The 15,726-nt window shown below is 46.0% G+C and overlaps 1 protein-coding gene across 1 annotated transcript; it reads right to left on the bottom strand.

Annotated features, from left to right (window-relative positions):
* Positions 1–6: 6 nt before the first annotated feature.
* On the bottom strand, positions 7–4,532 carry GRPEL1 (GrpE like 1, mitochondrial). The gene is made up of 4 exons (XM_064151517.1): positions 4,406–4,532; positions 3,339–3,507; positions 1,733–1,814; positions 7–1,066 (listed from the first exon to the last, which is right to left on the bottom strand). The coding sequence occupies exons 1-4, from the start codon at positions 4,474–4,476 to the stop codon at positions 720–722; spliced, it is 669 nt and encodes a 222-aa protein (XP_064007587.1). The 5' UTR covers positions 4,477–4,532; the 3' UTR covers positions 7–719.
* Positions 4,533–15,726: the final 11,194 nt, after the last annotated feature.

Consider the following 15,726-nt stretch of genomic DNA (forward strand, 5'->3'; position numbering starts at 1 on the left):
CAAGACTTATCAAATTTTAAACCAATTTATACAATATTAAATTAAAAATCCAGAGAAAGGATAAATTCTATTGGTTCTTCAATGCCATACAAGTATTAGATGGTTTTCTCACGTCAACATTAGTACAGAACAAAAAGGGTTAAATAATTACAAATGATGTCTACTCTCCATTGTCTTTTATTTACAGGTCACAATTCACAAAGATAACAATTTCAGTTGTTGAGATTATTTCAGAGTAGACAAAAAAAGGGCATTTTTCACATCAGTGTGTAAAAGCTGATGAACACTTGCAGGAAACAGGTAATCTGTATAATTTCCCCCACTTCTGCAGTGTTAAGATTCTACAAAACAAAAGGAATAGTTTGAACTGATACTTGGATTTCCAATTTACACTTAATGATAAATGTGAGATTGCAAAATGTGTTCAATTTAATGTACCTTGAGAAGCAGTAATTGTAAAAAAGACCAAAAACCTAAAGTATGAGAGGACCCAATGCCTCTTGTATTTCACTCTTGAGAAAAAAGCTTATGGAACAGTGATGTTGAAGGCCACTAAGCAGGAGAATTTCATCAGTTCATCATTTCCTTAGACCTCAACCAATTCATTTAAACCTCTTGGGGGGGAGGGGGGCAGAGGAAAGGAGGAAAGCATGGTGTAAAAGAAAAACCACCCAGCTGTTTAATAGTTGTATGGCATTTTCACTTCTCAGACCAAGCAGCTACGCATCTTTGACAACACCCACCAAGGCAGGCCGCAGCGTACGGCCATGCAGCTTATAGCCAATCTTGGACACCAGTGCAATAGTGCCAGGCTCCTTCCCTTCCATGGGAGTGTGGAACAATGCCTCGTGTTCATAGGGATCAAACTTGGCTCCCACAGGATCCAGTCTGAGCAGGCCATGCTTTTTAAACACCTTCTGAATCTGTACTTCTGTCATAACAAGACCTTCATATAAACTCTTCAAGTGAGGATTTTCATCCTTGATTTCTTCTTTTGGAACACTTTCTGTTGCTTTCTCCAAAATGTCTGCAACTTCTAGTAAGTCCTTACAGAAGCTCTGAATCCCTAAAAAGAAACAGAAGGAAATGGAATCAATCCACTGAGGAAAACTAACTAAAAAAAAATCCCAACCTGCATGAAGCACAGTAACAGTATCAAAAATCATGTAACTGAGGAAAACTTTCCCACAGTACATATCCACTGAAGACCCTGAAATGAAAACTTCTGCATTCAGAATTAAACTCTACAGATGTGTATAGTGTGTGGTAAAAAAAGCCTACTCATTTTTCAAGCCAAAGTGGCAGTCAAGCACTATGACACAGCTCTCTTCTGTTGCAGTATTTGAACACAATTTCTGGCTCACTGTCAAAAAGTTGAAGAAAGATGAGTTTCTAGCACTCCTTGTAACCAGTGACTGTATATTCCTGCTACTGGAAAGAATCCTGACCAACACCTAAATGTATTCTGTTTGGAAGGTATGGCCTTCAACAGCACAGTTACTCAAATATAAGTGAAACCAAGCCCAAAACAAGCACTAAGAACATTTGTCTGGCAAAATAATAACAATGTTGATGCAAAGTGAGGAACTGTTCAAAGCTCTCTGTCTCAGATACACTTCTTAATCCAGCAGTCAGGATCAGGACTGTCCAATCTGCAAGCCAGTGTGCTCAGTTTTCCAGGTTCTGCATTTCCTGGGTCTTGCGAAAACACCCAAAAGGAGCCTCCACTCACCATATAACTTTGCCTCTTCTACCAACTTCTGGCTTCTTTGTCTCACATTTTCTGCATCTGCCAAGGCTCTCTTGTACTTGTCCTAAAGAAAAAATAGTAACAGAAGAGATTTTTATGCTTGGTGGTTGGATAGTTGACAAGAATTCAAACCAGCATTTTAAACAGTTACACATCCTAGATCTGCCAGATAAAGAGTAGTATGAAGATGATGAGCCATTTATCACAGCAACCTTCAAAACAAGGTAGATGCTTGCTTCACTTTAGTGCAGACATGAGTGAAGGAAATGAGATGGGCTTCAGCCTCAGAATTTGTCCATGGATTAGCCAGAGAAGTTTTTCATTGTATAACTTGATCAAGTTTCATGATTCAGAGATTTCTCTTTTTTCTGATGAGTGTTCACAGAAAGACTTCATCAGTCATAAAATATTTTGACACTATGGCAAATGAGATACAGCCGAGCCATGACCGTCATAGAATCACAAAACTGTTTTGTTTGGAAGAGACACTTGAGATCATTGAGTCCAACCAGTAAACCCCTAAAAGATGGTTTCAAACCATCTCTTTCCCCTCCATACATACCACTGAGTGTCCTCCAGATTTTTCTAAGCTTAACTCCTCTGTTGTTGAGTTTTAGTCCCTTTCCTAGCTATATGGTCATCCAGCAGCAGGTGTACTAAGAATGAAATTCAGTGAACTGAAGCACTTCAGGTTAAGTGCTTCAGCACCTAACCCAAAACTCCATGGTGGGCTTTCACTTGAATATGCGCAACTTCTGAGAGTGAAGACTCTCAGAATCAAAATAGTCAATGAGTTTAGTGAAAAGCCACATTAGGTAGCCAACAGCAAATGCTGTCAACAGAGACAAATGACACCTCAGCTTTGTCCTTCAGTCTTTTGGGAAAGGCAACAGAAGGGAAATGATCTATTTATGATCCATAGATGCTGCTTCTGTAGATGGTTCTGGACTACCTCTCAAAGTCTCAAACACTCTAAGATGACACTTCATATAAAGCTCCAATCCATAAGGACAACATCTTTGTTTAATCCACATCTCCCTCTTCTCAGGGCATCTCTCACTCTCTGCTAAGTCAGACATGGAAGAGAATGCAACATACATCCAGCCAGATGGAGGGGAAGTGTTGCTTCAGCCTTGGCTCTCCAATCTCCAAGGTGATTTTAACCTTCCACTGCCTAAGTATTTATATAAAAAGCTAAGCATCATTAACCCTGACCTTTGAAAAGTCAGCAGCTGCTTTCAGAAAGCCTACTCTTAGCACACACAAATACATGCAGCAGAGGCACATTCAGACCCTTCCATGCACTTCAAGAAATTATTTCTCCACTGAGCAAAACCTAAGTGAACTGAAGACAGCAACTCACAGGCTGGAGAAGGTCCAATTCTCTCCACAAACTGGGACAAAACTCTGCAAAAAAAATCTTACTTTTGGGCCAGGCGTTGGAGCACATCTGCTCTTAAGTTTAAAGAAACTATTAAACTGTAGGGTTTTGTTCCACAGTTGTATTCAAACTGTGCACCAAGAATCCACAATGAGCACTCTTAGGCACATGGCAAGGTGTGCAGTCTGATGATTAAATCACACTTACAGTAACTTCTTTCAGTTGTTCTTCCAGTTTGGCCTTTTCTTCAGTTAATGTTTTTTCAGCGGAGCTGGATTCAACCTTCTGCTCATTTTGGCTCTGACTTTGGTCCTCTTCAAAGTTCTGGCCACTATTTTTCTGTTGTGTTGCTACACAAAGAAGTCGTGGAGAAGTCCTAAGGAAAAAAAAGTGCAGACAACCAGTTGCTTACTTCTGAGATTAGCATTTCTAGACATACTGAAAATTCTCACAGTGAAACACAAACACAACAATCCTAGTCTCTGAAAAGTAACTGAACTTAGTCCATATAAACTGTTACAAAAAATAACTGTGCTGCAAGATAACCACTGTTATGTTCTATGCCAGTAAATTTTGTTTATGAAGTAGTTACAGGAATTTTAAGAGGAATGCGACGTCTTTTACAGCTTCGTACTCCACGAGGATGCAAATCTAGTTTATGTGATGCAATCATCTGCAACAGTCTCCCAGGAAACACACTGCCGAGTACAGCGGTTTGCCAGTGAGCAAACTGCCGCTAGAGAGCAACTGAAAAACCTTCGGTGTCACTACTTTGTCACTGTTACATCACAAGTATCGCATCTAGAACTGGCCACTCTCCTCCACGGTAATTTATCCCTTCCCAACCTTTTTCAGGCTGAACTAGCTGAGCTGCCAGAGTAATGCAACTGATGAACGAGGCTGGTGGATCAGTGCCGCAATGACAAAAGGCTTCAGATCTCTGCACACCCCATCAAGAGCTCAGACGTGGAGGCCTCCAAACTCCAGACCAAGCCAGGAGGGTTCCTCCAATGCCCGGCCAGGAAAGCGTACGGGAAACCAGCAAAGGGCAGCCAGGACCAGGCGGCCAGGCCCAATCGGTTCCAACTTTAGGAAGGCTGCAGAACCAGAGGGCCCGGGGGTCAGCGGGTGAAACTCCCTGCACGGCAAGGCTGGGCCTTGCTCTCCGCCTGGCCTAGCCCGGCCAGACGCTAGCGAGGCGGTACGTGCGGATCCGGACGCGAACCCGTGGCGACGTGCCCGCTCTAGGCCAGACAGCGCGGCGCGCCCCTTACCTCAGGGAGAAGCTGAGCAGCGGGTACCGCGGGCGCAGCGCAGCCCGCACGCACTGAGCCACCGCCGCCATTGCTCCTTCCTGCCCGCTGACCGCCTGAGCCCGCCCCTCGGGGCTCCGGGAGACGGCCGCCAATCAGCGGGAGGGCAGGCTGAGAGTGACACAGCCAACGAGCAATCCAGGGGGCAGCTGTGCCCCTCAGGACGAATGAGCGGGGCGGGGGCGGAGCCGGCGGCCGCTCCGGCGCTGCGGGAGCTCACGTGAGCCGCGCTGGCCCTCCCCTCCGCTGGCGGACAGTGACGTGAGTGGGCGTGGCCAAGGGCGTGGCCAAGGGCGCGGCGAGGCAGGGCCCGCGGCGGGGCCGCTTGGGCTGGCGAAGGAGGCGGCGCTGGCAGCGGGAGCTTGGCCTAACGGGGTTCTGCTGCTGCTGCTCCGAGGAGCGGCGCTGGCAGCGGGAGCTTGGCCTAACGGGGTTCTGCTGCTGCTCCGAGGAGCGGTGCTGGCGAAGGTCGGGCGCACGCCTTTGCCTCTCAAAGCTGGTAGCGCACGCTGGAGATGATTGGTACCTGCAGCTAGTCTAGTCTGCGTATCATGGAGTGACCTGAGTTAGAGGAGACCTCCAAAGCTCACCTAGTCCAACCCCCCTGCAGTGAGCAGGGCCATCCTCCACCAGATCAGGTTGCTCAGAGCCTTATCAAGCTTGGCCTCGAATATTGCCGGGAATGGGTCCTTAACCACCTTTCTGGGCAACTTATTCCAGTGCTCCCCTTCCTCCTAACATCCAATCTAATCTCTAATGTCAGGCCATTGCACCTCGTCCTATTACTACAGGCCTTTGTAAACAGTCCCTCCCTGGCCCTCTTGTAGGCCATCTCCAGGTACCAGAATACCACTGTTAGGTCTCCCCAGAGCCTTGTCTTCTCCAGGCTGAACAACCCCAGCCTCCTCAACCTGTTCTCAGCCAATGTGTTGCAGCTCTCTGATTATCTTCATGGTCCTCCTGTGGACCCACTCCATCAGGTCCCTGTATTTCCTCTGTTGAGGGCTCCAGAGCTGGATGCAGTACTGTAGGTGAGGTCTTAGCAGAGCAAAGTGGCATAATCACCTCTCTCGCTGCTGGCCATGCTTCTTTTGATGCAGCCCAGAATGACACTGGCCTGGGCTGTAAGTGCAGGTTGTTGGTTCATAGCCAACTTCTCACCCACCAGAATTCCCAAATCCTTTTCTGCAGGACTGCTTTCTATCACATGTGTTGATAACAAGGATTGTTCTGTCCCATGTGCAGGACCCTGCACGTGGTCTTGTTAAACCTCATGAGGCTCACCTGGACCCAGCTTTCCAGCTTTTCTAGGTCCTTCTGGATGATACCCTGTCCCTGTAGTGTATCAACAGCACTACTCAGCTTGCTGATATTTCACTCAACTTACTTGTCATCTGCTTGCTGATATTGCACTCGATTCCACTGTCTATATCATTGATAAAAATATTAAACAATACTGGTCCCAGTACAGTCTATTTAAGTCTTCACACTAAACATACAGGTGTAAATATTATTTAACACCACCCCCCAAAAAAACCCCAAAACAACCCAACAAAAAAACAAACCAAACCAAAACCCAAACAAAGAAAAAGAAAGGAAAAAAAAATTTTTTTTTCCAGCGTTTGAAGCGTTGTTGCCCTTCTCTGGACATGTTCCAGCACCTCAGCATCTTTCTTGAATTGAGGGGCCCAGAACTGGACACAGTACTCAAGATGTGGCCTGACCGGTGCTGAGTACAGGGGAAGAATAACCTCCCTTGTCCTACTGGCCACACTGTTCCTGATGCAGGCCAGGATGCCATTGGCTCTCTTGGCCACCTGGGCACACTGCTGGCTCATCTTCAGCTTACTGTCTATCAGTACCCCCAGGTCCCTTTCCTCCTGGCTGCTCTCCAGCCACTCAGTCCCCAGCCTATAGCTCTGCAAATCCTATGAGGAGAGGTTGAGGGAGCTGGGCCTGTTTAGTCTGGAGAAGAGGAGGCTCAGGGGTGATCTTATTACTGTCTACAACTACCTGAAGGGGCATTGTAGCCAAGTGGGGGGTGGCCTCTTCTCCCAGGCAACCAGCAATAGAACAAGGGGACACAGTCTCAAGTTGTGCCAGGGTAGGTATAGGCTGGATGTTAGGAAGAAGTTCTTCACAGAGAGAGTGATTGGCATTGGAATGGGCTGCCCAGGGAGGTGGTGGAGGCACCGTCCCTGGGGGTCTTCAAGAAAAGCCTGGCTGAGGCACTTAGTGCCATGGTCTAGTTGACTGGATAGGGCTGGGTGCTAGGTTGGACTGGATGATCTTGGAGGTCTCTTCCAACCTGGCTGATTCTATGATCTATGATCTAAGCTTTCAAAGAGTTCTAACATGCAACAAATACTGTAGGCTGCAGTTCTCATCCTGCTACACATCACCAGAACTGGTGACACAAGGAGTTCACTGCATTACCGGATCTTAGAGGCCAGGCAGCAGCACTGAGAACGGAGGGAGCGGCACACGCCGCTGTGGAGCTGCAGTGGCGATGGTTAAACACCGGGTGGCAGCACTGAGCAGGGACCGGGCATCTCCCGCCTCTGAGCGGGGTGCGCAGCTCAGCTCCTTGGGCTGCCTCCTTCGCCTCTTTCAGACTATCACTGCAGCGCTCACCTGCAACCTATTTCCTGCAACACAGCTGAAATGCGGTGCTGCCAGAAACCGAGCTGTTGTCTGGCCCCCATCTCCACAGGCTTTATTGAGCCAGAGGCCTGGGAGCATTTCTGTGCTGTGACGCTGTCTCCACTAGGCCTGTGGTAAGTTCTGGTTTGGGGCAATCAGTCCCAAATTAGGATGAGACAGGAGAAATGAGGAGTTTGGGGTTTTGAATGTACTTTTATGTCTTGAGCTGATATTTATCAAGAGGAAGGGATTGAGATTTACAATATTTTCTGTAAATGGTGTTTCGTTTAGAAACCTGTAAACTTCTGCACTTGTGTCTTTATGCATGTAAGTGCTTAGGGAATATAGCTATAAATATTGCATTTTATGGTTTATATACCAGAATGGGGACAATCCTCATTATCAATCCAGGTTGTGGGATGGTAAAATCAAGACCAGCCCTGTGGAACAGGACTTGGGGGTGCTGGTGGATGAGAAGCTGGACATGAACCAACAACATGCATTTGCGACCCAGAAGGCCAGTGGCATCCTGGGCTGCATTAAAAGCAGATTGAGAGGTGATTCTCCCCACTCTTTCTGGGGTCTGGGGCCTGTCTTCTGTGTAGTGTGGAAAACACAATTTCTCTGCTGTGGAGGGTGTTAGAAGATTTGGTTGTTAAAGGGTTCTGAGCTAAAGAAACATGCAGCAGCACCCAGGACAGCAAGAGCTCTTCCTCAGTGTTGCAAACCCTTGGCTCAGCTCTTTGCTTTTTTAGAAATCCTTCAGAGTTGGAGAGTGTTTCCTGGAAAGTGATTTAGAAGATCAGTTTTGCAGTCTGAAAACTAAATGAGGCTTTCTGTGCCTCATTTTGGGGATTGATTTCTTGCTTGCATCTAAGGAAAACCAGGGAAAAACTTATCTTCAGTCCAGATCAACCCAAAATGTTTTTGGCTTGATGACCACACTGACAGATTAATTATTCTCAGTCCCACTTGTGCACTGAAAAGAGATTTATTTTCTTCCCTGTAAGATGAACCATGTAACTGAGAGATGCCCGTGTTTTCCAAGAGACAGTCAGGCTGATCACACATACTCTGTGTGCAAGCTGTGGTCAGTTGGATGAGACCCATGCTTTTGCTCATGGTCACAGCTGGTGTTCTTGCATGTAGCAGTTTCAAAATTTGGATCCTACAAAAGCTTGTGCAGCGCACTCTTGTCAGTGTAGTGTTCTCAGTGTAAGACAGAACCAGTTTGCAATAAAAATTAGGGAAGAAAATTAGCCAGGACTTAAGAAGCACTATATGCAGATCTCTTACTGGTGGTGGCTAACTGGCCTGATGATGCCTCTCCTTTGGCCCAGAGCCTTGACTGTCTTAGTTGAGTCATTGCAGTGTATGACTATGTTGTGAGCAGTAGCTGAGGATAGGTACTGGTCAGGGAATGGAATTCAAGTTTCCAAAAGCTTCATGGTAATGGATGAGGTGAATGTGATCCTGTTTTTCACCAGATCTAATATTAAAACTAAGAGAAGCCAACTTTAAGGGTTAGAAAGAGTTGCTTTGGGCAGAGGTGACAAGTAGTGAGATTATGCTGGCACAGGAGTTTGTGGAGACAGCATAAGCAGGTTCAAGGAGGACCTGGACAAATTCAGTGACAGTATCAGTATCATGGAATCACAGAAAGATTCTGTGTCCAGTTCTGGTGTCCCCAGCATAAGAAGGACAAAGAGCTGTTGGAGTGAGTCCAGGGGAGGGCCACAAAGATTATCCAAGGGCTGGAACACCTCTGCAATGAGGATAGACAGAGAAAGCTGGGGTTGTTCAGCCTAGAGAAGAGGGGAGTCCCGGGGGACCTTCCAACACCTGCCTTCCAATATCTGAAGGGATTCTACAGGAAGGCTGGAGAGGGACTTTTCATAAAGGTGGCTAGCAGGGTACAAGAAGGAATGGTTTTAAGCTGAGGGAGAGTGGGTTTAGACTGATCTTAGGAAGAAGGTCTTCGGTGTAAGGGTGCAGGGAGTCTGGAATAGGCTGCCCAGGTTGGTTGTGGACCCTGGGGGTGTTCAAGGCCAGGCTGGATGAGGCTTTGAGCAGTGTAATGGTTAGGTATGAGTGTGAGATGGTATTTTGAAAATGAATATAGTTTATTAATGTTGTAATTCAGAAACTGTTACTCAGAAAAATACCAACTGTTATTTTTAATAATAACCAATTCTTTGCACGGTCATGAAAACATTCTACAGAGGGAAGTAAACAGGGCATCTAGAACGCTCCAGAAGGACAACTAGCAGCAACAGAGCAAACATGAAACCATGAGAATGGGAAGAGAGGTTCTTGTGGTCAGCTATACTGCTTGTCCACTAGATGGGCTTGAGGAGCTCCTTTCTGCTAAGGCAGAAATGTATTCCGATTCACTACAGACTTTACAGAATCTCGCTAAAGAGGCTTTGAGAATCTGCTCACAGAGTAGTCTCTCTGGATTTCCAGGGCTGCATTATGGTATCAGACAGTACCCAAAGCATGTGGAGGGCTTGCTGTTAGTGGTTTCAAAGCTGTTGGAGGCTTCAGAGTTTCCCAGACTCTTCTCTCGGAAGCTGGGGGTCTAGCACAGTCTCTGACCTGGGTCTGGTTCCTCTTGATTCCTGATTCGGCAGAAGACTTGCAGAGGGGCAGGCAGGATGCAGTGAGGCAGTAATACAGAGAGCACATCGAGGCAAAAGCAGCACTGGCAGCAGCAGCTCATTGTCCCTACTTGCTCATCTCTTCTATCAATGTAGCCCAAGACCTAATGGGCCTTTGGGCACAGATTAGTCAATTAGAATGACAGCCAAGCTTAACCATATTAGGTGAAACAGGGGCTTCTGTTTTCCTTTCCTGTGGTTGCTTCCCCCAGCAACAGAAGGAGGGGGAGCAGGGGAACATGTCTGAGCAAGCCAGGACATGTTCAGGCCTATTTTGGCCTTTTCAGACCTTCTACAACAAGCAGCCAAATCTCACTGAGAGGTGACCCTGCCTGTAGTGGGGAGGTTGGAGCAGATGATCTCTAAGGTCCCTTCCAACGCTTGGTGATGTGTGAGGTGACAAGCACTGGCTGGAAATGTGCAATATATTTCTTTGAAGTATTTGTACAGCTAAAGCTTGAGCCTTTGGGGAGAAGGAACATCAAATGAAGGCAACTTTGCCCAAGCAGAATTAATTCACAGCCTTCAAGGAAAATGTGTAAAGAAAACCTGTTGGAGCTGATCCATCCCTCAGCCAACACTCCACAAATGAGATCTTCATCCTGCCCATGACCTCCATGCAGCCTGCTGTGTCACAGTCACATCTGCTGGGACTTGGCTACATCTACAGCTCACCGCAGTACAACACTCTGAGTGCCAGCATCTTGCCTGGGCTGTTCTGTCCCTGCTTGGGGTGGAGAAAAGGGTTTTGCAGAGCGTGGCGTAGAGTTATGTCGTGTACCTGGCTGCTGCGAGGACGTTGTTCCTGCTCTCGCTAACCTGTGCCCTAGGGTACTGTTGGGGAGGGGAAATTAATTGGCGTGAGGTGATATTTTCCAAAGTTAACACTGTTTATTAATGTTGCTATTCAGAACTCTTGACACCCCCCCCAAACACTAATTTTAATAATATTTCAGTTCTTACACTGTCATGGAAACATTCTATGGATATTATCTAGATCCAGTAATAACCAGCAAAATATATAAACATTAATTGAACTGGAAGATTCCTGTGATCAAATGCTGCTTGCGGTCAGTAGGCTGCTTGCCCAGTAGCTGGGCTCAAGCTCTTTCTGCTCTATGGCAGAAGGCAGTAGAGAATTACAAAGAGGCATTTAAGCATTTACTCACAAATTATTATTACCCACTTGCAGGGGCAAGCCACAGTCCAGACAGTGCCCAGATGCTTTCAGGGGACTCTGTCTTGTTGGATGTTGAGACTTAATCTTCCTGTCTTCTGAGGAAAGGACGCAGACAGTCTCTGACCTTTTCTCCTGGCTTCTTCTGGACAATCTGTGTCCAGGAATTCTAAGCAGGACCTTCAGGTGCAGAGGCAGATGTGGTGCAGTCTCAGCATGATGTCATGCTGGCCACACAGGCCGATCGCGTGCAGGCATCCAGGGTCTGCTCCTGGTAACTGATGGCAGTGGAGTTTAGCAGGCAGCACTAAGGCAGTGTGCAATAGCAGCAGGGCTGGGCACAGCAGGGAGAGCAGAGCAAAGAGCAGGGCAGCAAAGCAAAAGCACAGTGTTCACCTGTGTATCTCCTTTTATCAATGTGGTCTGAGATTAATTGCCCTTTGGACACAGAATAGCCAATCAGGATGGCAGTCAGCCAAACCTTACCGTATGAGGCATAGCCACAGGCTCACTTTTCCCTAATTTGGGAAAAGCACAGGCCTGGCACTAGGCAGGCACAAGCTAAGTGTGTGTACCTTACACTACAGGACCCTAGGCAGACTCAGTGGCTCCAGGTTCTTTTGTGTCAGTTTCCTGCACTTGCCTCTCTGGTGGAGCAGAAAAGCATGCCTAGGTAAGGCAGGACATGTGTAAGCCTATTTTGGCCCCATCAGGCCTACCACAACAGGTACATGTTGTGGAAAGACTATCCTTCCCTTTGCCTGTCAAACTCCATCACCAGTGCCATGGGAGAAACAACAGAGCCTATTTTCCATCTGCCTGGGGTGATTTGGGTGGGTTGCAGTCCTCTTGTTCTCCTCCAAGAGGAGCGTAGGCATGTGAGAGTGAGCTATGGGGTGAAGCCAGGGTGAATAGACCTGGGTCTGTTCTTGAATAGCTGCAGAAAATTCCTTTGGAGGTGTTATGTGTACTCAGAGGCTATTGCAGGCTTCCTGAGGGCTGTTACACCTTCCCTCCTTGATGAATCCAGAGGGTTTTACACACTGGATTATTACAGGGTGCCCTTTTAGCCCCTTCTAACACAACACTATTTGCATTTTTTCTCCCTCTGGAGGGAAAGAACAGTGGGGCTTCAAACCCCTGCACTTAACAATAATGAAATGGGACCTCATGCCAACTGTGTGTTTTGCACTCTCCTTGCTTTGTGCACACTTTCAGGGCTCTCCCTGCCGCTCTGTTTTAGGTGATTAATTCCACCTCCTGCTAAATGAATTTACAATTAAAATGGGTCTATTCATGGCAGCCACTGAATTTTCACTTTCTTTTTTTTTAATATATAATTGAAAACACACCCAAACTCAAGCTGCCTGTGAGTATTAATTTTCATTTCCACAGAATGCTCTGTCTCCAGGGTAAGGAAGGAAATTCCAGAGAGTTAGTCAAGACAATCAGGGTTAATGTGCTCTTTGAAAAGTGTGGTACATGCAGGACCCTTGCTTTCTCATCCAGAGGTCAGGCCTGCTGCTGGGACACTGGTCTGGATACAAGAGGGAGAGGGCATGTGTCTGGACCATTGTGTGTTTTGCCCAGGATGCAGTTTGGGAGACTGTAGACCATGTGCAGCAACCACGGGAATGGCAGTGTTGTTTTTCAGGAGGAACATGTGCTCCTTCACAGGGCAGCCAAGACTGTTTTCAGTTGTGTGGAGGGTGCCAGGCTGCATAGCATGAGTGTTGTTGTACGATCATGAGTGTAGAAAACACAGGGCTGGTGCTTTTTGTCTGGCCCTCCTTGGTATCCAGAATACTACGTCTTGAAACCTTGTTCGGCCCAGACTGAGCCAGTTCAGTCAGAGAAACAGAAATTAAGGCAGTGATATAAGAGACAGCACGGCCTTTCCATCCTGCTAATCTAGGCAGTGGTCTGGATTACCCAAGGACGTTCTCAGCATCCTGGATACTTGCAGGGCTGATTTTATGGCTTTTAATTCCATACTGCACATGAGCTCATCTTGTTTTGTCTTAAGACTTCTAGGAAGCTCACTCACATGCATTACAGACCATTCTTTCTGCAAATATGCTCTTTCAGTGTCCTGTGTATGCTCAGTTCCTTCTGGATCCAAGCTAGAGGAGAGTAGATTTAGATTAGATGTTAGGAAGAAGTTCCTTCCTGCAACTACTACAGGCTTAATATCCTAAAACACAAATGTGGTTTTGTGCATTGGTATAAAAACCTCCAAGTGAGACTAACTTGCTGTTCTGCCTCTTCAGTTACTCAGATTTTGGTCTTGCTCTGTTTTCCAGCTGGCTCCCCTCTCCTCCTTGGAAATGGGCAGGAACACCAAGTTCTGATTGCTTGATAAGCTTCATGGTCATTCGCTCAAATTCCTCTCCTCTCTGTCCCAATAACTGAACTGCAGAGGGAGTGCCGGGGCTTGTAAGAACACTGTCAAGCTTCCCCGGCAGGATCCAAGCCAGCAGTGTAAAGCCTGTAGAACAGTGAGGGCCATCTTTTCCTGTCTGTCCTCCACCTCCTATTAGTAACAAGGATAAAAAAGTAGATTTGATCAATTTACTAAGTAACTTTCCCTGATGAAAATGCAACGGTAATCTTCAGGCTAAGATTCAAATCAAAACTCTGTGTACCCCATAGCTCTCCATGGGAAATGGCAGCAGCATTTTGGAAAGCATGTCCTGCAGTGGCACAACATGCAGGACAGTTTTGGGAAGATGTCCAGCAGTGCTAATTCCTTTCTGTATGTCTTCTACTGCTTCTGTGTTCTTTGGACAAAGGGTGGGTTTAAAGAACAGAGACTTTTTGAGAGATATTTTGGAAGATTGTCTTAGCAGTATAATTTTGTTCTCATTTCAGTCTTACTTCTGTACAGGAGCATAGGCCCAGGTATCTGATGCCCTAGCTAAACTGTTGCTCATGGGCACATCACTCTGTTTTTCATTTGATCTTAAATGCCATCTTGTGCACAAAGGTTCAGTCAAACCCTGTGGAACTTAGTCTATATGTAACATGTAACCTTTCCTTACGTGTGAAATGGGTCAAACAGGTACGAGGCTGATTGGAAATAAAAGGAACACCTTTTATTTAGAATGGGAAGGTGAAGAGGTGAGGTAAAGCAGGGCCATGTACAAAATCTGCTCTCTACTCTTTCTGGAGGGTACACCGCTGTTGACACAACAGGTAAAGCTGGTTTTGTGCACTTGCTGTGGCACTACTGTGCCAGCTTGATCATTGATAATCTAATTTAGAAACATTTCATGTCACTTGGGGAACTGGGAAAGAACAGAGCAGCATGGCAGATCAGGCATGTCTTTACTGCCGTGGTCTTCAGAAAAAGAAGTTCCTAAGAGATCCAGACACTGGCCTCTTGTCCCCAAATACTGTTTTATATAAGCACAAAGATAAAACTGGGCAATATTTCTATATGAAAATGCAAAGGAAACATCCAAATTGCTAACCTCTCTGAAAAAAATCTTATTCCTCAGTGCTTGCTTTGCACTGAAACGTTCTAGGCTGTTTGCATTGGTAGCATGTTGTTTGTGTGAGATCTTGAGAGTATATACACCTTTGACCAACAAAAAATTGAAGAGTCTGTTCAGTTGTGGTAATGAGTAGGGTTTGTTTTTTTAATACTCCCAAGCCTGTAAACAGTGGCATGAATTGGGTTTTTTTTGTCTCCAGTGATTCCTTTGAGGCAGATGTTTTTACTTCGTTAATGAAATGCTGAGGTCCTTCCCGCAGCGGAAGAACCTGCAGACAGCTAGTGAGAAACAGGGGCTGTGGGATCTCTGGAGATGATTCAGTCCAACCTTTTGCCCAGAGTTCACAGTACCAGCATCAGATTTGTCAGAGTAACACAGACTGCAAAACATGCTACAGCCATGAAGTACAAGGTAACTGAACTGTGACTACTCTGATTTTTTTCCCCAGATTCAGTTGTCAGTTTGAGGTGGTTTCAGTTTGCTGTGAGAACCATTGGTGTGGACCTGTGTGGGTGTGATGTGGCTGCAGTTTTGGGCACTTTGCAGTTCTGCAACTCTGCATTTTTGCACCTTTAGCCTAACACTGAGATATTTGTGCTCTTTCTCTAATGACATCAAGATCTAACCCTCTGTAGCCTGTGCACCTTCTGATGCCCCGTGGGAGAAAACACTGTGCCATAGAGAAAATGAGTGTAGGACTTATGGGAAAAGGTATCAGTCAAGTCCTTGTGCAGCACAGAAAAGCTCAGTTTCATGGTGTCAAAGCAGTTGCTACAGGCAAGATAATTATAGCAGGGTTATTAATTTTTCTACATTTGCAGCAGCAGATTTGATTAGCAAATTGGGTTATTGCTTTGACAATGGTGAATAGCAGAACTTTATTCCTTTTAGGTCTTTACACAGAGCAAATAAATGTAACAAAATGCATATTTATGTAGCATGCCAAAAAGTAATTATGCCTAATACTAATTTTTTTTGTGACCAAGAAAAAAAAATCCAGATTGGAAAAGAAGGAGCAATTGAACTTTATGAAGTTGTCATTTATATAGAGCCAGGCCAGGAAACTCTGTAACGGATAGGGTCCAACTGAATAGGGCAAAAACCAAGGGAGAGATGCAGTTGGTGCACTTGTTCTGGTCTTCTTCGTACTGAGGAATCCTGCCCACTCTGAGGATGTATCTTCTTTTAAACCCTTTTTCCTCATGAGGGTAGTCAGGACTTTGTGGACCAGCATTAACAAATCTGACACAGACCTTGTAAAAAGCCCATTTGTGTTTAGTCAGTCTGCAGGTTTATTCTGTTCAG

Source organism: Pogoniulus pusillus, chromosome 11, assembly GCF_015220805.1.
Source record: "Pogoniulus pusillus isolate bPogPus1 chromosome 11, bPogPus1.pri, whole genome shotgun sequence".
Lineage (NCBI taxonomy): Eukaryota > Metazoa > Chordata > Aves > Piciformes > Lybiidae > Pogoniulus > Pogoniulus pusillus.